The following is a 23,987-nucleotide window of genomic DNA, read 5'->3' on the forward strand; positions in this document are numbered from 1 at the left end:
TATATAAATATATCTAATTGCAAATACACTTAACATATAATATTAAACTAAGATAGAAGTAAATAATATTAACCAGATCTGGCCAATTTCCCCCACATATATAATATATAAATTTTATTTACTAATACAATTACACTATTCTAGCTTTTTACAGAATATAAATCAGCAAATGACCCAAAGTGGCACTTGCATATCCGGCTTCTTTGCACAAAAAAAAAAAAAAGTGTGAGAGGGCCCATTTTTCATTTAAAGTTCAAATGTCTCTTTAAGTCTTTTCCTTAACTATACAAGAAAGGAAAATTCTGACCCTTCTCACCACACAAAAACACTACACATACACTTGGTGTAAACACGAAATTCACTTTTAAAAAATAATTTAAATTTTAATATTTTAGGCAATCATATGCCTCACTTTAGTGTCTCAAGTCCGGATCAGTTCAGATTTTTGAATAACTTTTACCACATAACACTAAATATTTTCACACTGAATTAACACAATTATTTAATGTGGATAAATAAAAATAATAAAACTGTTATTATGGGTGGGTCGAGTATTGTGAGTTCTCAGTCTCTTACAGTCTTTTTCCTTAACTGTTAGAGCAAGGAAAAAATCTGACCACATTCCTCTTTTGCAATACACTATAATAATATATACACCATTCTAGACACTGATTAATTCACTGTCACTTATAAAACATTAAATGAAAGCATTCTCTGGGCAAGCTTCACGCTTCCCGAATTCCAGTTTTAATGTCTCGATCAGTTTTTTTAAATAATTAATTAATAATTTTATATTCATAACACTAAATTATTTCGCGAGAAGAACTGTCTAATCCAGTGCGAAAAGGAAAAACAAAAATCACTTCACAATTGTCCGCATCTTGTGCATGGCTAGGTCGACTATCCCTAATCCAAGGGCTTAGGTTCGAGCCCTACGATTATAGTTCAAGTTTACGTTTAACGCTGTTAACTGAACAGCGTAGAGACCCCCAATCAATTGTTTTCCCAGGGGTTTCAGGCAAAGATTCAAGATCTTCTCCATCAGTACATAGGTCAATATATTCCTCCACATTTTCGTTTAGATTCTCGTTACTGCAAGTAGGCACAACTTCCTGGGCTTTAGAAGAGGACGGGTTGAGCCTTTGAAATTCTCGAATCTCTTCCAGCGTGCAGTTTTCAAGATCAAAATGACCCCTTTTACTTGTAGATGAAACCTCCGGAGTTGGGTCTCCGTCGTTTCTGATTATTTTTATAACTGTCTATATAAAACAATAACTGCAATTCTAAGGGTTTTTAGAGTTTGGTCTTGCGCTAGGGTAAACAGAGCGAGTAGACTTCGAAACTTCAAAATTATCAGACATCTCGAAAAAGAAAGAAAATAAGTGTTTCCTCGATGAATCTCTCAGTAAAACTGGCCTAGCTAACCAAGTGCTAAAAATGACTAATTGTAGTGTAGACAATAAAAGTATTTTAAAAAAACTCGTAAGTAAAAAAAAAAATAATAACAGTAGAACGGATGGCAGCTAATATACCACCTACTCCGGCCTACTAGCATAACATTTATTGAGAGGAAGGTCCTCATTGTAAAACCAAGCCTCTCAGACTACAGTATCCGAGGTAAACGAAACTTCCCATCTCCTTTGTCTTCTTCTCCCCGCTGTGTTAATTCAAGAAAATATTCTGACTGGAGTTCTTTGATGGTTTTGCAGAATGACGGAGCATGGAAAATTGGTTTCATAAAATCGGCATTGGCCTTTACTATCCTGCCTGTCCACACATTTTTTACAAAATACGTATTTGGAGCCTTCTGTTCAATAAGCTCCCACGGTCCATTGTATCTGTTTCTCAATGAGGCAGAAACTTTCTGTGTAGGGTCAGATATTCTTATTACACGTAACCAAACCTTATCATGTAACTTGAATGAATTCCTTCTTCTCCCCTTGTCATATATTCACTTATATTGAGCGTGTTTTCTCTTCTGTACTTTATTTGCTATATCAAGTGCTGTTTCGATTCTCTGTTTCATTGTTTTAACATATTTTGAGCAAATTTCGTCTTCACTTCGTAGATTTGTAATTCCCTCTTTTTCCTCTCTTTTCTCCAAAAGAGGATGTTTCAGATCGCGGGCGAATTGAAGGGAAAATGAGGAGTAGCCTGTAGAGCTACAAACTCTGGAATTCATAGCGAACTCAATAGTTTTTTAGGTTTTCCACCCAGCATTCATGCTTCTTCGAGTAAATTCCCAGGATAGTCTTGAGATCTTTAATGATTTTCTCAGCTTTGTTACTCTTAGCCCTATATGCGCTTATATAACTGTATTTAGCTTGGATAGCAGAGAGAGCCTCCTTCCATACGCCACTAGTGAAGATAGAGTGATTGTCGCTGACGATAGAAGAGTAGTGTCCGAATTCGTTAAAAAAAAGTTCATCAGACATGAAATCATAATTTTCGAAGTAAGGTTTCGAACTGGATAAAATTTTACAAAACGAGAGAAGGAATCCACAAGTACGAAACAGTATCTGTACCCTCCTATTTTCGATTTTGTAACAGGCCCTAGATTATGTATATAAAGTTGGATCCCAGGCTGGGTTACTAACGAGCTCTCCATCACTCCAAATCTTGTATTTATGTTTTCCTTAAAAACTGAACAAGGAACACAGCTCCTGATCGTCTGAAAAATGTCCTTCCTCATATCTTTCCAATAAAAACTTTGCTGTATTCGTCTAAGCGATTTCACATAGGATGGATGGCCTGACTCTTGGGCTGTATGGGCTGCATAACAAACTGAGGCCCGCAGATCCATCGGCACCCATGTGACATTTTTCTCCCCTTCCTTAGAAGGAAATCTTCTCATAAGAATATTATCAGGAGAAAAATAGGTTTGTCCATCGAGCCTCCTAAATTTCTGCTCCTGCTTCTTCGAAACTCTTAATAATTCCCCGTTCTTCTATTGTATCAACTTGCAAAGAAATTTGTCTTCCCTCTGAAGTTTTCTAATAGCTTCAGTATTATTTAGGTCAATCAGAGATTCTCCCTCCTTTTTCATTTCTCCTTGTTCTTGCATTAGCATACAAAATGGAAGATTCACAAGTAATTCTCTCTTCTTCTGGGTGGAGATGGGGACTATTGCCCTACTACTAAATTTTCCCTGCCTTTTTCTTCTTTTTAATTTCTTGTTTGATATTCTTTACAGCCCTACTGCTGTCATAGTCAATAATCATAAGCTCCGTTAGAAGCAAATCGTTAATATCTATTAACTGCCCTCCCTTGGTTTGTATTTTCAAAAACCCTGTGTCATTCCCCTCGATAGGAATAGTATCATCTGTAGATATAGTATCAAAAAATTCGGGGTCTTCAGTATGTCCTGACTCGATTCTGGAGAGGAAATCCACGGCGTTGATACGTTCTGATATAAAATGTAAGATTACTGGAAATCGTAAGATCCTAGCTCTCCAACGTGCCAACAAGGGTGCTACTTTAGTTGATCTTAAAATAGAAAGTAATGGGCGGTGATCCGTATATATAAGAATCTCTGGTGTGTGGACTAAATAAATCTCAAATTTTTCAAGTGCTGTTATCAATGCAAGAATTTCTAAATAAGTTGACGAGTATTTACTTTGAGTTGGAGAGAGTTTACGCGACCCGAAAGCAACGACAGACAGTTTTCCTTTTTCATCCTTTTGACATAATGTATATCCCGAGGCTATGGCAGAGCCATCTGTAAGTAAGTAATAAGGCTCATTGAGCCTTGGAAGAAGTAATTGCAGGTCCTCTAAAAGTAAATCCTTTAATTTCTGTAACTCTGGTCCATATGAACGGAGTATTTTGCTTTAATAATGAAGTAAGAGGAGCAATATGATGGGCCATATTCTTAATTCTTGAGTGAAAAAATTGAAAGTACCCCTGAAGCGATTGTAACTGTTTAACATTCTTAGGACGAGAAAATTGCTTAGCCATACGCAACTTTTCTTCTGTACAATTTTCTAATTCTTTAACTTGCAATCTCAAGGAGTTAAATATATCTTCTGAAAAGAGCCGAGAAAAATTACATTTTATTGGTGGTCGTAAACCACCAGCTGACGGATGACTTTGCGCCAAGTGCTGGGTCGTGGAATCCATCGAGCGTATATTATGTTCACAACTGCTCTCACCATCCACCTCACGTGACACGTCATCATGACGAACTTCTGGCAGCCGGATCCGGTGGCCTCCCGTGGTCCGTTACTTAAGCGTGACCAGAATTCATCCACCTCAGAAAAGTCAACCAAAACTTCCATGTTAAATTTTGAATAGGTACGTAATTTCTAATTAAACACCCAAATATAAAGTAGTCACGTTCACGACTTGGCATCTACGTTGTAACGTTGCATGCAAACACATACAACCGTGGTCCCGTGATTAACTTGTCTGCAGGTAAAAGCCAAACCTTGCCTAACCACTAGACACAATTTCTCTACCTTTACCCCCATACAAATCAACCACAAGCACACTTGGACGGTAAGTAGACCCCCCGATTCTTGTTTTGGCAGCAGAGTAAATTCACTGAAATTACACCCCCTTTTTTCTGGTAGCAATCAAGCTTAATTTTTAGCACTTCAGGAAATACAGGTAAAACTCTTATTTCAACTGTAACAATTTATTATAAACCAAATAAATATATTCAACAACAACAGTAAACGCTCAAAACACGAAGTAAATCGATTCAATTTTTCAACTTCTTCATAAACTCATGAACAAGAAATTACTTGAAAAGTTAACATTAATTCCTTTCAGAAACTCTTCTAGTATTTAATAAATTTCCAAATAAGTAAAGCATTAAATTCCCCGAAAAAGATATTTTATCTTCCAAATATCCTAATTTTTACTGAACACTTTTACTTCCCTTTTCCCAAATACTAATAAGTGACTTATTTCTCTTAAAAAATTTATAATCTTTCCTTCCGGTAGGCTAGGAATTACTAGTAATACGTCTACTCTATCATTTACTCGTAAGCTCATTCCTGTGCAAATCCAAATATTAAAAAGCGCTCAAAAAACAGTAAAGCTCTACCATACTCATAATTTATTGGGATCCGAACCGTTATTGGGATCCGAACCAAGGGAATTGGGAAGCTCACGCACTACGACGGAAAATAATGAGAGGTCGAATAAATTTCAAATCTCCTTCCACAGCCAAAAGAGGTTAAACAATTTGACCTCCCTTCATTCCCCAACACAGTACTAGATTCATACCGAATTCTTCCAATAGGTAGAAATTGCACTCTACTTACCAAGTACGAATATGGAAACACACACAAAAAATATTCATTTTAATTATTCAATTAACATAATATTCTACAGCCACTGAATTCTTATATCTTCAAACCAATAAGCAAGTAATTCCCAAAAACGTCTCCAACTAGAATTTACAGGTTTATCCTACCAAACGTAATTTCTCATAATTTCATATCATTCCATCCACTACCGTCACCTACCAATTCAGGTCTTCAAGTGGGCGAGCTACGGATCGCTCGCACCTAGCAAGCAACAGCTTGCAACACCACAAGTGCTGCCATCTATTGACATTCGAGGGAACTCCTCGTAACCAGCGCCAATAACTGAATTGGAAGGGCATCTAGCGAGTAGAAGTCGTACTACCTAACCCCTACCTTTACATAAAATGTACAACATTCCAATCTATCACAAATTATATTATTTTTTTTCGACGAAAATGCTAATATACGTTACAACGTCTAAGGTACGCAGTTGAACCTCTACAAACATTACTTTTCCATACGAACATCATTTTCTTTAGAATTTACGTAATAATTCGCTTCCATTTTCCGTGATTTACTTTTATATAGAGAGACGTCCATTTCACATTCGGTTCCATATAACGTTGCAACTATTAACTACCAGCCTATGGCAGGCAGTGCAAAAGGTAACCTAAATTGTGTAACGGCGCTGGTAGGTGCTTACAGCACTGCAGGCCTAGTGGTTAGGTTAAATGTACCCCTGGTAGTTTCTAGTTGCAGGAACCGGACTCATTAACTTAAATCCGCCTTTCGATATAATAACAATTTATTATAACAATAACGAAAGAACAACGAACAAATAACATATAATATAGTATCGAAAGGGAGCTATGAAATTCCTAATGTACGCAATATTACCGTGTTGACGTTGCTCGTGGTGATTACATTACAAATCATAGAAACTAATTTTAATTTACAATAGGTTATGCCGAATAGATATAATTTAACAAAGCAATAATCTACTTCTACAATGTAACTAATGGGCAATAAGAATGTGACCCTATGTTGAAACAACGTAAAGTTAAAGAGGTCATTCTAACTAATAGAAAAAAAATATAAAATAAATAATACTAATGAAAAATGAAAATTTCTACATACGGTCAGATCCTCATTCTCTATTAGTTACTCACAAATCCTTTAGAATACTTTAACTTCGTCCAATTTGTAAATCACCGCAACATATGCATATTAAGAATTTGACATGTTAACACTACGGGAGTTACCTTTTGCAGTGCACAGAGTAATAGGCTGCATTGTTTAACATTAACGTCCATAGATGGCAGCACAAGATAGAGCTGTTATTCATCACTCAAGTAAACCTGACATCTATAACCAATTTATAAAAGTTCAATGTCCCTTTTCAACTTTCGCATGCAGAAATCCTTTTTTTCTTTAACATCGCTGTTACATACATCACCTGGTATTATCTACTACCATTTTGACAATATAGCAGATACTTCCAGTAGTAAATAAAGGAGTAGAGGAACTTAACCATTACAAGGCCGTGTCCAAAAGATACAAGTGCACATTTGAAGTACGCTTATTTCCGGAACTGACGTCACCTAGTGTGCGTCAAAAGGTCCAAGTTCACAAGTCTGCGAGTGCATAGTGCGTAGTGTGCGAGGATGTACACTATGTTAGTATACTTGTGTGCTTAACATGGCGATATCTAATAAAATAACCTATTACAATTTTAAAAGCCATATTTTTAATATTTTTGTTGAGGTGAATTTATTTGTGAGCTGATCTAATAATAATTTACTTGATAAATATACAATTTAATGATATTAGAAGTGAAATATAAAAATGTTACACAAATAAATCTATTTACGTTGTTCTCAGCATGCAAAGGGAAAGCAACCAAATAGTTTCTTTAATAATGATATAAAGCATTTGTATTTAAACATTACATGGTTTATGTAGCTTAATTGAGATAGACTATCGGTAATACAGCTATTTGCATGTAAATAAAAAATATCAATTCCGTATGAATCAGGGTTGAAAAAAAAACATGTTTTTTTTTAAAAAATCATAAAAAACGTTTTTTATGTTTAAAACATGTTTTTTTTTGTTTAAAACGTTTTTAACGTTTAAAACAAAGTACTTTGTTTTAAACAAGAAAAAAACATGTTTAAAACGTTTATTTTGTTTAAAACAATAATCTACATAAGCATATATATTACATTTTTACACTCTTAGGTACTGCTTGCCATCTATATTCAACCGCTATATCAAATTTCGGGAACTTCCCTAATCTCGATCCGCCCAAATGTTCAATTCCGGAGAAAAAATCGGGATTTTCCCGATCTCCGTTCACAGAATATGTAGTTTAGTTTCTTTGTGTTACGTTCAACTGGTCGTCTGCATTCTTCATCTTTAAACTCCCATTGACGCAACTGCTGTGTCAGGGCTTTAAACCTCAATGGCTCAGTCTTAAACCTCAAATTAAGGCTGGAAGATGGTTTTGGTACTAATTTATTCCTCAAAGATGCAACTTTCCTGGTGTGCATTTTATGTATGTGGGAGGAGGGTAAATATCGTGTTTTTTTTGTTTTCAACAGTTTTTTGGGGGCCGTTCCCCCTCTTGGGGGATAGATTCATAAAAATTGTTACATGAAGCAATGAAGTAGGTTACTACATGGTAATATCGTGTTTTTGTACCAGGGTTGGCTGGTTTAAACCAAAAAACGAAAAATGTTCCTAAAAGTGTAAGTGTTTGTAAAATCTTGATGAACACACGTTTGTGGGTTATCACGTTTCACTCCCGTATATTATTCGTATTATATTCAGACCTAAATTCCCCATTCATTACTCAAAAAGATTATACTGCATAAGCAACTTTATATATATAAGTTTATAAATGTTTGTTTTGTGATTTTTTTTTTGTAGTTGTTATTATTGTTTTTATTTAATTGCAATCAAAGAAAAATTCTAAATATTGTTTCGTTTTAATGTTTACTATTGATAAAATACATCGAAATGCCGTACTTTTTGTGTGGGGGAGGGGGGTCAGACCCCACGAGAGACATTTAGTGAAATGAGAAGTCTCTTTGGTATTTATTTATGTATAAATGAGTCTGAGCCAAAGTCGACTCAAATAATTCGTATCTTTATTCACTTTTCTTACTAATATGCAAATTAAGTCGTTGTATTTCTTTAATTTGGACCAATAAAAGTTGCTGTTAACTAACTCGAACTAAATTAGTTCTTCTGTACTCCGTAGTACTTTGAAATTGTCCATATGTAATTCTGTATAATGCTTTCACTTGTGCAACTGTTTATCTTTTTGTCCTTCTGAAATGACTCTTGACAGTTATATTAAGAAGCATGTAAAGATCAGTACAACGTATTTTTATCAAGATTCCTTCGTGAGTGAGTCGGCAGACGTATCGCATTTGTGGCCAATTAGTCCTGGTTCCGAGTTCAAATGGAGGACAATTTCTCTCGGATGTAACTCGAGAAACGATTTTTATTCCGCTTGAAGCTTATGTGATCCCTTCCAGCATAACCCGGTAGTTGCATAATAACATCAAGGCGAAACAAACTTATTTCTGTCCATATATGATATGAATATATAGAGCAAATTATTTAAACCAAAAGAACCTGGTTTAAACCAAAAAAAAGCGTTTTTTTTTTGTTTTTCCAATAAAAACCATGGTTTTTGCCAACCCTGATTTGTACTTCTTGCTTATTATGGGGAGCAGGGAGGGGACAAAGTTAGCCAATTTTTGGAGTTTCAGTTTTTTGACGTAAATTACATTTATTTTTACAACAAACATCAATAGCTCAGTCCTTAATTAAGCTAGAAAGGTGATTTGGTACCAAAGTATTTTTGAGAGATAAAGCTTTCCGTCACTTGCATTTTATGTATATACGGGGTACGTATGTACGGCCGAGAGAGGGAGGATGAATTTTTTTTTTCATCATTTTTTTTCATCAGGTTTTGGCGGGTATTCTTCCCCTCTGTGTGGTACATCCATAAAAATTGGTATGTGAAGCAATGAAGTAGTCCCCTACATGATAGTAACCTGTATGTGTACTTGTTGTTTATAGAGGAAGAGGGGGTCAAATTTGGTTAATTTACATTTATTTTCGGGACGGTCCCGTATAACACAAGATATATTTCACTGAAGTGGTCTAGAAGCATAATTCTTGTTCGTATACATGATGTGTGCAGAAAAAATGATTTGCATATGGACGTGGTACTATAGTGGGGGAGGGGAGAGAATGTCTAATTCAATGAATGTTTTTCTGCGCATATTTTTTTAAAAAATATTTCCTACATAAAACGAATTCATTACGCAATGGCAGCAATGGCTACCATTTCTTATATTATTGTCACAAGTATGTGGCCTACACATTAGCATCATTTTGTCAGCGCAGGTAACTGCAAGGGTTGCCAGGGCCCCGCAAAGTCAATATTTTCATATTTTTAATGATTTTTTATGTCTGTTCTTTTTCTACGAATACGGCGGGAATTTGACGCATATTATCTCGTTGGAATTTGTGGTCTATAAGCTTTTCAATGATGTATATCTCATGAAATGTTCAAATACTTCACTTGAACTTCTGTTGGTTTAGTTATAAGCACACTGATGTGCAGAATTTCGTTCAGTAATTGCTGTTATAATAAGAATATAACTCTGCTTGTAATTTACTCCATGCACAAACCCTGCGGAGGATGGGTTGTTTGTTAGAAAATTAAATTAGCTTCTTCAATCTGATATTTTAGTTGTTTTAAACATGTCCAACCAGCATCGAAAAAAAACACGTTTAAAACAATTTGTTTAAAACGTTTAAAACAAACTGAATAAAACAACAGCCCTCGTTTTAAACATGTTTTAAACACTTGTTTTAAACATTTTGTTTTAAACATATCAACCCTGGTATGAATTAAAATTTTAAGCTCTAGTATAGAATAATGATAACCTAGATTATTCATTTCTCTACAGCTACAGTTACAGCTGCAGCTGCAAAAGTTAATTCTTAGGTAGATGGGCCTAATTTTCTAGTTTTGATTTTAAACAAATTCCATTCAAAGCTACCATATTTCCTTGCACTTGTGAGAGACTAATATGCCAATTATCGTACATTTTGCATTTTTGACAGCTGCCCAAAAGTGAAATACATATAAAATAATTTCTTTCCGTACATTTATCAAAGATTTCAGAAGTTCCTCTTGGTAAGTTTTTACTTTGGCCATTTGATTCTTTTTCGGTTCTTCGATTCAGTGATTTGATCTTTCGGTACCGGTTTTAAAAACTTGCCCGTTAGCCCATACATATAGGTTAGTAGCTAGGTTGGTTCCTTTTTGTACCAAAGTTTAATATTTAATTCACAAAGTATTGCCGAGCGAGCGTTAGCGAGTGAAGGCGGGATAGAGCACCGGTGGGCACGTTGTATTCTGTCTTCGATACGAATCGGTTCATGGAACGATTCATTGAATGAAATGGCCAAAGTAAAAGTTAGCCTTCCTCTTAATTCATATAATCCCATTACTGTGCCCACTATGAAACGATTATGAACAAATAATTACTTCCGTATAGTTGAGCAATGAGAGCGATTACATAAGACACACTGTCCAATCAGTATACCTGTAACTGGAGCAATACAGTAGAACTACGAACCTATGTGTCATATTCCGTACAAGAAGCATTTATACCCAATATGAACTCTCTCCCAAAGTAGTTTTGAGCCATATTATTGTAAATATGCTTCCCTGAGTACTTTCGGTGTCCTAACGCTCTTGCAAATTGCCTACTTTCGCTTGCAATAAAATTCCTAAGCATAATGTCATCAGCGCCCTAACCACCAGTGCTACTGTTCTTCCGGGAATTAATAAATAGAACATCACCAATATATATAGGTATTGCATTTGCGCTCCGCTCTTGTTAATCTACGCGTGAAAGATCCGAAGTGACAAATGTCTGCAGGTACGGCAAAGCTGAACCTACTGGCGTACATGAAGGAACTCTTAAGTCATTTCATGGTTACCCCATATTGTCAATCTGTACGATATATTTATATTTAATATGACTGGAATATCATTCATCCAAAAAAAAAAAAAAAAAAAAAAAAAAAGCATGTTTATTTTTTCTAGTACGCGAAATTCTCCCTTCTTCTGTTATCAATGTTCCATGTTCCACCACTATGAGACGTTGGAATCAAGTACGGATCAAAAGCTAATTTGACGAAGTGTACGCTATTTAGTGTGCACTCCGTTTGTAGACTTCGAGTGTGCATCCTCGAAGTGTGCACTATGTACTTTTGGACACGGCCCAAGTTTCGGAACACAATTGACGCGCCACATGGAACAGATATTTGATCTGGAAGGCTTCTTTTAAGTGACCAATGAGCTCCAATTTTACAAACTTGTAGTTTGAAACGTCAAAAGTCACGTCATCTATTAACATAGTAGTTTAGTTTAGTTTCATCCTTTCTGTACATAGAGGTTGCAGAAGGCCCAAGCACATATTACACGTCAGAAAATAATACATCAAATTACAGACAAAGATATAGTAAAAAGTAAAATAAAACACTAAAAGAAAATTAAATTATAATCGAAAGCAAAATAATAGTAGCAAAGAATACACCTAAATATATACTTAGTTTAAGAATTACACTCTAGATATTCAGAAACGCTATAATAAGCTTTTCCTAAAAGAAATTTTAATACCTCATTCTTAAACACCCTTATGTTCTTAATGTTTTTAAAATGCTGGAGTAAGTGGTTATACAATTTTGTACACATTGAGTACACGCTATTTCTAGTTAACCTAAAATTTTGTTGCGAGACATAAACATCCGTAGCTTGCCTTGTAGTATGCAGAACATAATATTTCCTTGATTTCTTACAGGTTTGAAACATCTTTTGAACTTTTTATGGAACTAAATTTTATGAGGAAAAGGAAGAAAAAATATTCTAAAACTCAATATCAGAAACCACAAACGAGACAAAAGAAAGAAAATGATTGCTTTCTTAAAATCTGAACTTAAAATTTAAACAATTGAAACATTACACATTTAAAAAAAATTAGAACTGAATTGGTCTTCAGAATAAAAATGAATTTATTTATTTTTAACTTTTTTTTTTCGGCATCAAATAAATGATCCATCACATAGTTGTTCTCTAAATTGCAATTACGAAGGATGAAATTTATTATATACATAATTGGTAATAACTGATAATTACTTGTGTCTTTAGATGTGAAGAATATTTACGAAAATTCCGTATTATTGTTTGTTTGGATTTTAGTGTCCGTTTCCTGCATCGAGGGCATGTGAGACATGGACCTCCAGCTTAATTGAATCGGTGAGTAGAAAAAGGAGAACATTCCCCAACATCTTACTTTCGGGAAAAAAAAAAAAAACCTATTTATTGAGAAATCTGTTGCTCTGATATGATTGTTTTGCATTATAAACTTGTAGTGTATACTAAGGATTATTATTTGCCACAAAGAAAAAACATTGAAGTATTTTATATTTCCGGCTACACAGGAAATTTGTTTGCGGAATATTCTCCTTTTTTTACGCAAGAGATAAATGTGGCAAAAAGTGAACAAAATATACAGAAAAAACCAATGTTATTTCTAAATACATGATTGAAAACCGTCAGCTCATTAATACATGGTACATTTAGTGAAAAACTTATTTACATTGCAAGTTTCAAATCAATATTAGTGATATTTTGTTTCAAAAAATTGAAAAGTTATTTATAACATCATGATGCGATATAAAAAGTTGAAAATGTATAGTAAATGCATTTAGAATAAAGTTTGATTAAACAAAACTCCTTTGTACCTACTCATCATCAATGTAACTACTAGCATCTTCAGAAACTGGCAACTACACGATATTGTCATAGAAATCTTGATACATCTCCGGCACGTAATGCTTAACTTTTTCAATGTCTCTGAGCTTCTTTGGATTCACTGGTACTTTGGCCCTGTAAGCAAGGTCTTGTGGAAACAACATATTGCTAGCGTCTGTTTTTCTCAGTTTAAAAGTTACATTTTGTATGCCATCAATGTACCGATAGGCTTTTATACAGCCTTTAGTTTCACTATTGTACACAAGATCTCTATAGTGACTAATAGAAAACTTCTCACTTTTTTTCTCAATGTCTGTTGTAGTTTTCTTGAAATAGTAAGGCCAACAATCCTTAAAGTTAATGATATCATTGTTTTTGACACTCCTTACCTCAAACAGTGGAAACGTGTTTTTGGGTGTTTTAATGATGTCTTCGTATTGTTTTGGTGTATAAATGCGATCACACCTTTTTTATTGCCCTTTAATAACTGAGAAGTTTTGATCACAGGGCAAAAAGCTGTGGCCCCGGATTGGAAAATAATGACTAACCACTTTAAATCTATCATTCATGGTTAGGCCCAAAAGTAATCTGCTGAGGGTGTGGTTCCGGTTCTGGCCCTCACAGTCATCGCTAAATATATGCAGTTCTGTAACTTCATCTGGGATGCTATTAATGGAACTGTAAATGAAAGAAGATACTTCATTAGGGCCCTTCTTCGCCTTCAGTATATGTCAAGAATACTGATTTCTGTCTTTCTATATCGTGAATATTAAAAACATAAAACCAAAGTTGCCGTAAATAAAATATTTCCTGAACAGGAATGAACGGTAGGGGAAGATTCTGCATATAGTCAAATGTTATGGCCATGACATCATTTCTACATTATGTCACTGACTTTTTTGAATTTAGAGTAAAATTTGTTTGCCCGCCTTTTATGGACAAGTAATTCTGCTACTGCAATTCTTTTTGCTATATCATTAAGAGTTGTAGAGTTTATTTTCGTGTTTAAATCTTCACATGTGTGGACGTCCAAATCGGTAATCATAATTTTCCCGAAAATAACGTAAGTAATACTCATATTTAACGACTGATTTTAACTCTGGGTATTTTTCTACAAGCAGTTCATACATTGTTTTCACTGTTAAGTCAGATTGTAAATAAGTAATGGGCTGAGAGGTGTAATGTGAAACCTTTCTGGAGAACGAGGCAATATGCTCATCTAATTTATTCAAAACTATGGCACCTAACGTATTTCCCCGGTTAGTGTGTTTACCTCTCTTATCCTCTGGTTTCTGATTTTTTTCTACTAGCTTAGTTAAACGTTCAACAGCTTTGTTAGATTTTATGGCATGAAGCGCCATGTAAGCTTTGCGACACACCTCTATTCTAGTATTATATTTCATTGCAAAATATTTAAAAGATGAAGTATTACGCTTAGATTCAGTTGTCAAAGCACGATGACATGCAACATCATGCCGTTCGATTAAGCCTACAAGATACGTATCACGTTCGTTCTTAGGACGTCCACAAAAAAAAATATATATATATATATATATATATACATCTTTTTTCTTCTTCAGTAAACATTTCCGTACATTTTTTGCGACAGTTACAATCATTACCTGTTACTCTTGGTTCCACTAAATGCCCCTTACTTGTCACAAACTCTTCTCCGCGTTGTCTAGCTTGCTTTTCAATTTCTTCGATATACTGGTCTCTATTGCGCTTACACTTTCTCCTTTTAGGTTCATACATTTCGTCTTCTGCCGAAGACATTGTTGAGACACAATTTTACAAAATACTTCAAGACACTAGGAATATTATTTTGCAATGTTCATAACACGTAGCACTCCGGTGTTAACACGACTACTTTACAGTACACAACCTTCTACGACTGACGTGAAAGCCTACCTGTGACTGGCACAGCATCTAGTGGCCGATCAGGGAATTACTGGTGTTGCGTGGAAAAAGGAGAATCTTCCAGGAATGTTCTCTTTCTTCCACTCAGCGGAAATTTCAAAGCAATATCTAACAATGGATTATGAAGCAACACTCTTTTTTTTACGTTCATTCTATGTATTTACGGATAGAGAAAAAATGGCTATTTCAGTTTGTTTTCGTTATTTTTTTTCAATGTTCTCCTTTTTGTACTCCGATTCAATTGGCAATACGAATCACGTAAAATTGTATTACACTGAATGAATTTCTTCTTGTCTCTCTTCTTCAGTTATACAAACGTTCTACAATATGAAATATGCTGTAAATACTTCTTTAGAAATTAGAAAATACTTGTTTAGTAGATTATATATCTCGATCATTTTCCGAGAACTTTTAAACTCAAAGATAGTGTTAAAGAAATGGCACATAAGTGAAAGGATTGACTATATGGGCACGGAGTATGATCTTACACATTCTCATCTGTTTAAGTAGGAAGTAACTATTAGACATCAAATAATATATATTTAAATCAGTAAAAATATGATTTACTTAATGATGTATGACAATATAAATGAATACATTTAAAAATAATTTCTTGATTGACATTTTTTTCTGTATCATGCTTGATATTCCTAATATCGCTAGTTTCAAGGACAGAATATTCCGGCCTCAAGACTAACAATACTAACGTCTACCTTAATTCCTGACTTAGGATTTTGTAAGATAATCCATTGGACTATTTACTGGAATATACAGTCTTGTTCAAAAATCTTGACCAGCAACTTTCTTTTCAAAGACCATATTTTAGCAACCCTGCGTAGGAAATTCTAATATTTCGTGTTTAAGTAAAGAACTCAATATACTTTGGCTTTAAATAAAGATCTCAGTTACCTAAAGAAAATCCACATTTGTGTGATTGTATTCCAACTGTAAGAAAGAATGACAAGGCTCTACAAAGAGGTGGTCTTTTATGAACAAGACTGTACATACGTGACTGTAGATGAACAGTTGAAATTTATGATGCTATTCTTGAAATATATAACGAGAATACACAGAGAAGTTTGTCCTATCCCGAAAATACGTAAGAGGATCAGGACACTGTAAAAAATAAAATGATTCTGTAGCATGCACCTTGTATTCATGTCGACTTGTGATCTACTTGACGATCAATACGTATATTTAAGTGAAGCAATGAAGTGAGTTGAGCTTCCTATTGGCTATCTGAATCTGATGTCTTGTAATGTAGAAATATGTACTATTACTAGAGCCCAGGTATTTGGCAAAATTAGAACTATTATGAAAAAGCTCAATTATAGTTTATTTTGGGGTCTTTGGCTTGCATAAATCACGAGGCGCTCCGTCAGGGGTATTGACAAGCAACTTGACGCAAGATGTAACTATTGGACAGATTTTTGCATCATCTGATAGCAGACCCGTATTTACAAGGATGTTGTAAAATAGAGAATATGCACTTACCACGAAATCGTGAAGCCATACGTCACAGCTTCGCCACGCCCACTCCGCCATCTTTGTTGGCTCAACTTATAATCAATATCCCATAAGTTAAACCTAAAAATTGAGATTCCTTGCACAGTATTTCTTGAAAATAAAACAAATAAGAGGTATTGTGAAATGAATATTACTATTTACACAAAATATAACTTGGAATCAAATTTATTATCATTATTATTGGTTTAAAGAATTTGATGCAAATTATAAAAGAGAGACAAGAACAGAATAACGCTTCTTAAGCATTCAAAACTGAAATAGTTGTGATTTGCTCTCGTAAGTCCTCTATGCTTTCAACTGTATTCAAAGTTATTTTTGGCATGCACTTCAGGAAAATAATTGACGAAGAACATACTTAGTCTTAGCATTGTTACCGAAGACATGCATTATCTTTCGCAAAATATTGCATCCGAAACACTTTTCCTTCCGCAAGTATTTCTGATTCTATATGAAGAGATGCCCTTTAGGATAAGAGAGACGGATGATTAAGGGAAATGAATAATGGGAGAATCGGTGGTATGAGAATGAGGGAAGAAACGGGAGTACCCCGAGAAAACCTACTTACACGATGCTGTCCACCGAAAACTTACTTGGCTGGAGAATAAACAAGAAACCACGCACCAGAGGTAAAGCGCTCTGCCACTGAGCCCCCAATATAGTTCACGAAATGCAATATAAAACATGTTGTTTACTACTACTACTACTGTTTTGTCTATTAATTCAAATGGGTCTAAGATAGGAAAATGCTCCTTGATATATTCTGAAATATGGGGAACGTTAATTGCAATGGAAGAAAAGTATCAGAATGCTGCGTCCTCGTGTTCCCTTTCTCCAACGTACAGTTTCAACTCGTGTGCAGTGGCGACTCTTAAGGGAAGTCACATCATTAAAAATTAAAATTTTATTGCTACAAACTATTTTTCCCGTAGCTTTTAGTATATATATTTTTTTAATATTGATATGAATTTCCTCCAGAGCTACCTCTGTATCACGATTGTATATGTTTATAAAATGAAGATAAGAAGTGAATTTAAGCTGACAAGCCGTGAAATGAAGTATATGCCCGTGTAATAAGTATTTCGAACCGTGAAATCGTCGATTAGTTGGATTTTAATCCAGAGTCTCTTTCAGCACCAAGGCTAAACGAAACGTGGACTTACAGATTAATGTGAATCCGAACATGAGCTCCCGTCGGGAATCGAACCTGCATCTCCTCCACGAATTCGTGCTAATTTTGTTGAGTGTAACCTAGTCTTAACGTGCGTTCCGAACCACGACCAGGGTTCGTGAATCCGTTGCAGATGACAGATGGGACGACCATAATGTAAGATCAACCCTCACACTATAAGGCCGTTCCGTACCACATTATCTCGCCTCCAAGAACTGAATTACAAGTAGAGTAACCCATGAGAAGAGAATTGGAGCTATTTGTCTCGACAAAGTGTCTTGAAAATGTATCGTCTCAAAAACTGTGTATGCTTCTATCAGAACTGTGTGTCCTATCTCATCACGAAAATTCTCGTCTCGTGAACAACATTAATTATAAGACCACTTCACCAGCTCTGGAGTGGAGTACCTTTAAATCCTGTGTTTTAAATCCCTTCAACTATAAATTGAAAAATAAACATTTACTGAATTTCGTAAATCGTGGTCCTGAAACGAACGTGGTGCAACGCAATTGGTAAAGTGGGTATGAAATGTTGCCCACAGCTGCCATTTCTTTAGTTATATAAACAAAATAGGAGAACAAAATAATGACGGTTATCTTATACCTTTAGACGATGTGTTCACTACGTAGTTTGTCAGGTTAATGAACGGTAATAATGAAACTTTACGACTCACTTCTTTTCTATATAAGAAGTGAGTCTACAGTTTAAATCAGGATCTGAACCACTTTTGTGTTTAACGATCTACCGGAAATCGAACACGTGCGCTAGCCACTATATGAGCGTGGATGTCACCTGGCTTTTAGAAGATTTGTACTTGTAGTTACAGCAAACCCTTCATATGCTATATTGACGTACGCGAATAGGAACGTTACAAGCGGAAGACGAATCTCAGAGCTTTCTGAATACGATTGTACATAATTTTCAGTATTTTGCAATGAACGAAGGTTCTTCAATAGATATGAAAACTATAAATTGGATCCACGTCCCGTTGAACACCTATTGTATTGGAGACAAAGGCTTGCACCATAGTATCAATAAAATACACAAATGTGAACAAAGTTAAAATTCACGTTTTCAAAAGGGCAGGTGACATTGCTGACCACTCAGCTAAGTGGTTGCACACAACGTTACAAGGTATTAACCAACTTTAAAACCAAACCGAAAGGTAATATACACTGAGCCAAGGGTAATATCCCGATATTCTTCTTGTAAGTGAGGAATCCTATAGAAAGCTTGAGGAAAAAAAAAAAAGACTCAAACTTGGTTACTTACCCACACAAGTGATATTTAGTAAAATCATTTTTTTTTTCTGTTCAGGATTAGAACCCTAAAAACATTAACGTGCTTTTTTTTTATTTCAGTTACAAAAAAAAAAAAAAAAAAAAGCACAATATCCTCATGTGATTTTTTTTTTTAATATTATGAACTTCACATCTAAATATTAGTCGGAGTGAGGGGCTTGTTAATTCAGGCAAGCGTGTGTGCGTTACCTTTATCGAGTTGAATGCAAACCTTCACCTAAAAATGACTTATTGTTGAATTTTAGCGTTCCTATTGAGACCAAGGTTACATGAGATATGGACCTACATTTTAAGTTCCAATCCACAGTAATGTGTTAAATTTTCAATGTTCTCCCATCCAGACCCCATTCACCAAAAGAGAAACATACCACTTCTGTATCGATTAATCACTGTGTCTAATTACATTGTCACACAGGATAGAAATGCCATACAGAAGTATTTGATATTAGGACAACAAAGAAATAAATAAATCTTTGGCACTAACCTACAGTACCTTTGAACTCAGAAGTCTATGAAAGTCTTATATCAGATACAGTACTGTTGTGAGTTTTGTAATAATATCATGGTTTTGTTGCAAAGGGTCATAATACTAACTGCCCTTATTACAAATGATAACAATAACAAGAATCTTCAGACTAATTTGTTTGTAATATCCCCTCCCCTCTAAGGATAAATTTGTCAATGAACGCTACCATTTTCATCTGGCACACAACAATACGCTAAAATTTCCCGGTACAGAAGTAAGACGATTGAAGTACCATAAGTCCAATACCAACTAACAGAAGCACTTTATACAAAGCCTATTAGTAATAGTAAGATATGGACACAATCATAGTTGATGTTACAATAGAAAGTAAGTTTATACATTCTTATTAGTGTTTCCATATTTAATGTCTAATCAATCCAAGAAGATAAGAAAAATAATAAAACACACTTGCTGCAAGTACAAAAATATTGCACATTTATTTCCAATGTGATAAGACACTCTTGTACCTTTACGACGAGTTGAATCGTTATTGTAAATCTGGATATTCAGATTTTATCCGTGAATAAAAACTACGTTAGAAATAGATCCAAAAACAACAAGAACTACAATTATTATATTATATATGTATAAAACACAATTTGTAGTTATACAAAACAAATAACTAAACAGATTAAGGTATAATCTCGGATTATTTTTATTCTTTTTGGAAATACAACATAGTGTCGACAAAATATTACAAGAGTAGCCTACATGAGAATTTTCGACATGAGCAATTATGACTCGTCGATTTAAAGCTTTACCAGCACTTTTCTCCAAGTATAAATATAAAGCATTAACAGAAATATTGTTTAACCTTACACAGAAACCAGGTTACAACAACAAAACGAAAAAGCTTAATATAGAAAGTACTCATATCTGCCTGATAAGAGACTGTGCACTGTCTCAATTTTATTTTATTTTATTTTTATTCATTACATTGATATTGAAATAGAATAATAATATTACAATATATGTATAAATATACTACAAAAGAGAAAACACATACATCATAACTTTAGGGCGACAATAGATTGACTTTCAGTTTACCTATTAATGAAAGTATAATGCTGGAGAAAAATGTTATACAGCTACAATAATAATTTATAATCACAGTTTTCACTCCAAGCAGCACAAGAAAGTATGAACTCAATAAATCTAACATTTTTTTAAACTATAAAAGTATACAAATAAAAATTATAACAAGATTTAATGAAGAACAATTATTAGTGAGCGAGCTCTACAACAGATCTGAAGGGTTAATAAAAGGAGACTATACCTAGGTTGAATCTGCCATATTTCAGAACTATGAGCTGCGATACTTAAAAAATATTTTTGCAGCAATCGAGATACAAAACGTGGACCAATACGAAGCGACTCAAAAATTACAGAATATATATTACAAGTTTCATCTATTGAATTTACCTCCACAATTCTATGCATATGTATTGTATGTACTTAAATCTCTTACCTAATACTTAACTAAAACAGACTACTAGAGCGCCCCGTAACATTGTTGCATTAGTCCTATATGGAATAATGGTTTCTACTTCTCTCTGGAATGCACTGTTACTGCCCTTTAAACAATGTAAATTTTGTGAAGTGTTGCCTTATCCTCTGTTCCCTGTCTGTAAATTTCTTTGCAAGGCTATGGTAACAAATACTAAGGTATTTATGCGATTGGCTGTCCAGCAAAATATTTCACAATGGAAGTCACCAAAACATGTATGTTTCTCGGCTTCTTCTCTAGATTACAATCCAAACTTTTCCTCAACACTCTTTCGGCAACCTTCACTATTTTAACCACGTCATTACTAGGTCTTGTCAAGTAACCTTTAGTTTTTACTTCAATAAGTCTGACATTCTGAGCAATGTCTGATTTGTCTGCACATTGTAATACGCTTGCACATTCTTCACATATGGGAGACTTAAGCAAAGAACGTACTACAAACCTGGCAACATAAACAACAACTTGCTCTGAATATTCTGATAAAGTCGAACAACTTAAACAATAAGTATGATCTTGAGCATCATCTTCGATGTTCATCTGTTCCCCCTCATTGACATCTGAAAGGGTTGCCGAGCGGGCTGACTAGTTTAATGCGGCTAATGGTGAATTCACGACATTAGAACAATGTAAAATCTTGATGTTTTCCAACGGCAAACAATTTCCACTATTCACTTGTTGTAGCTGCGTGTGCACAAGTAACTTCCTGTAAGCATTCACAAACTGTAATGATGTCGAGTTGTTATTGAAACCTCCTTTCGAACGTATGTAGCCAAAAAATTTTCAATATGGTCTTGGCACATTTTGTATAACGGCAAAAACGTCAGTCGGGGTGTTTGCGACGAAACAAGTGATTCATACAGAAACAGTGCACTCTTAATACATACTCTAAATCCCAGAAATCCTGTTTTACGGTTTGACTCAATCCATAAAGGTCCTCTTATAGATACTCAAAGCGATGCCAGATAATTAATTATCTGCTTCGTGTAAAAAAGAATAAATCTCATTGAAATTCGAAACATGCATTGGTTTCTTCCACCATGCTTGCTTAAGGTTTCTCGAATATAAAATGTCGAACAGGCAATTAATTATTCGAATAAACCTAATCGTTGGACCCACATTTTCAAACCCCTTTATTCCCATTTCCATGCACAATGACAGCGTATGAGCCACAGAATCAGCGAACACTTGGGCAGCCAAACGAACTTTCATTTTTTGCTTGTGGAGTTGGACGTGTGCTTGACGTACTTTATTTCCCAAATGAAGGCCTTCTGATTCCTGAAGATCGTGTAGCCTCTTTATAAACTCCCAAGACACAATGTCACCATTATCATCTATAAATGATCCCTTTTCGCCCAAAGTATTGCGAACTAACTTTAACATATGACACACATCTAAAAACACAGCAATCTCCGTATTTTCATACTGAAAAGTTGTTATTAGTTCCTTAGAATCAAGAGAGCATTGCAAATTTCTAGCCATACTCATATTTTACAAGATCCTTGCGTATTTAGGTAAGTGCTATTCTGTGCTCGAGCACAGGGTGGGGGGAGGGGGCAAATCTTGTGCGGGGACAGCAAATTATTTAGAGCACAGGGGCGCGGGCCTGTCTAATAGTAATCAAAATCTGGACAGTATAGGGTGTCAGTTAAAGTAAAAGATTGTTAGACCCTCCGATGAAGCTCATTAATATGATTAATATATCCAAAAAGGAAAACCGCAGTCAGCTCTACCGAATGTTCTGATCATCATCCAACCCTAATTGACATCCTACTGAGTGCAGGTAAAGTATTAGAAAGTATTCTTCTCAACTGTAGTTTGATTTCTGAGAGCAAGCACATAAATCTTATACATGATGCATTCTTTCCCAGTTTGTAGTTCTCTTAGTAACGCCTGTCTTAATTTGTCTATTAAAATATATAATGCTAATTATATATTTTACCTTAAATACCTATGCCTAATATATATTGTTTTTAACTGTGTGTGTTTTTAACTGTTTCGATACTCATTTGTATTTTATTAGTTTTTAAAAAAAGAAAAGTTAAACGAATTTACTTTAATTCCGGAAATTGGTATATGACAAAAATTAGCTTTTTGCCAATAGCTTGATCAAAGTTACATTAAATCATGTAATATGTTCCGGCATTGCAGTGTTGTTGTGTCATGGTAAGCTGTTCTTCCAGAATTGCATCTAAAAAAAAATGTAATCAGTTGTTCCTAGTAATGTGAACTTCAAAAATTAGAGAAATTAAGATACTAGAGAGTAAAACAGTCAGCAATTATTGAACCATACTGTTACATTTAAATCTGAATTAATTAGTGTCTCAGAATATACAGGTAATTAATACACAACAATTCAATGATGTAATAAAAATCTGTACATTTTTGCTGTGTATTTCAAGATAAGAAATTTCTCCACAGATGTTCATACAAAGTTGCACGTTTATTAAAGAAAGATAGAAGACGATTTATTTTTATGAGGTAGTGCATTTCCGTATTTATTTGTAAACTTTAAATCCTATTTTGAGATTTATAGTGTTGATTTTCACTTTTTTCTTTTTTTTTTCGACTATTTACAACTAATAATCTACAATTACTTTCTTTTCATCATATTGTAACAAACGTATATGGAATGTTTTAATAATTTGGCTTGAACTAAAGACTCCAAAAGACAAAAATCTATTTTAACAAAAAAAAAAAAAAAAAACTGCATACGGATAACAGTGTAGATTGTTTTCAGATAGGTATTTCCATTTCTTAAAACATGTCTCTATGTTGTTACAAAACGTAATCGTTTCGTAATATTTTATGTGATACTAGTGGATAGTTGATATATTCTCATAAACGGTTGAAAGAATTTTAGACAATGAATTGTGAAAGTCTTTGCTTTGATATATTTGAAACATTATATGGAATAATTCTTTGAGGAATATAGT

The 23,987-nt window shown here is 34.5% G+C and overlaps 1 protein-coding gene across 2 annotated transcripts in view; it reads left to right on the forward strand.

Annotated features, from left to right (window-relative positions):
• The window catches only part of LOC145695100 (cyclin-dependent kinase 2-interacting protein-like), a 113,006-nt gene extending 90,997 nt beyond the window's left edge, over window positions 1-22,009 (forward strand). For both annotated transcript variants that reach the window (XR_014133110.1, XM_081771998.1), the window contains exon 6: window positions 12,152-22,009. Coding sequence is in view for 1 of the 2 variants with exons in the window: in XM_081771998.1 (XP_081628124.1) it covers window positions 12,152-12,157 (6 nt within the window). In the remaining variant the exon portion in view is untranslated. The remainder of the gene's footprint in view (window positions 1-12,151) is intronic.
• Window positions 22,010-23,987: the final 1,978 nt, after the last annotated feature.

The sequence above is a fragment of the Thermobia domestica genome, chromosome 9, assembly GCF_964235325.1.
Source record: "Thermobia domestica chromosome 9, izTheDome1.hap1.1, whole genome shotgun sequence".
In the NCBI taxonomy this organism is placed as follows: Eukaryota; Metazoa; Arthropoda; class Insecta; order Zygentoma; family Lepismatidae; genus Thermobia; species Thermobia domestica.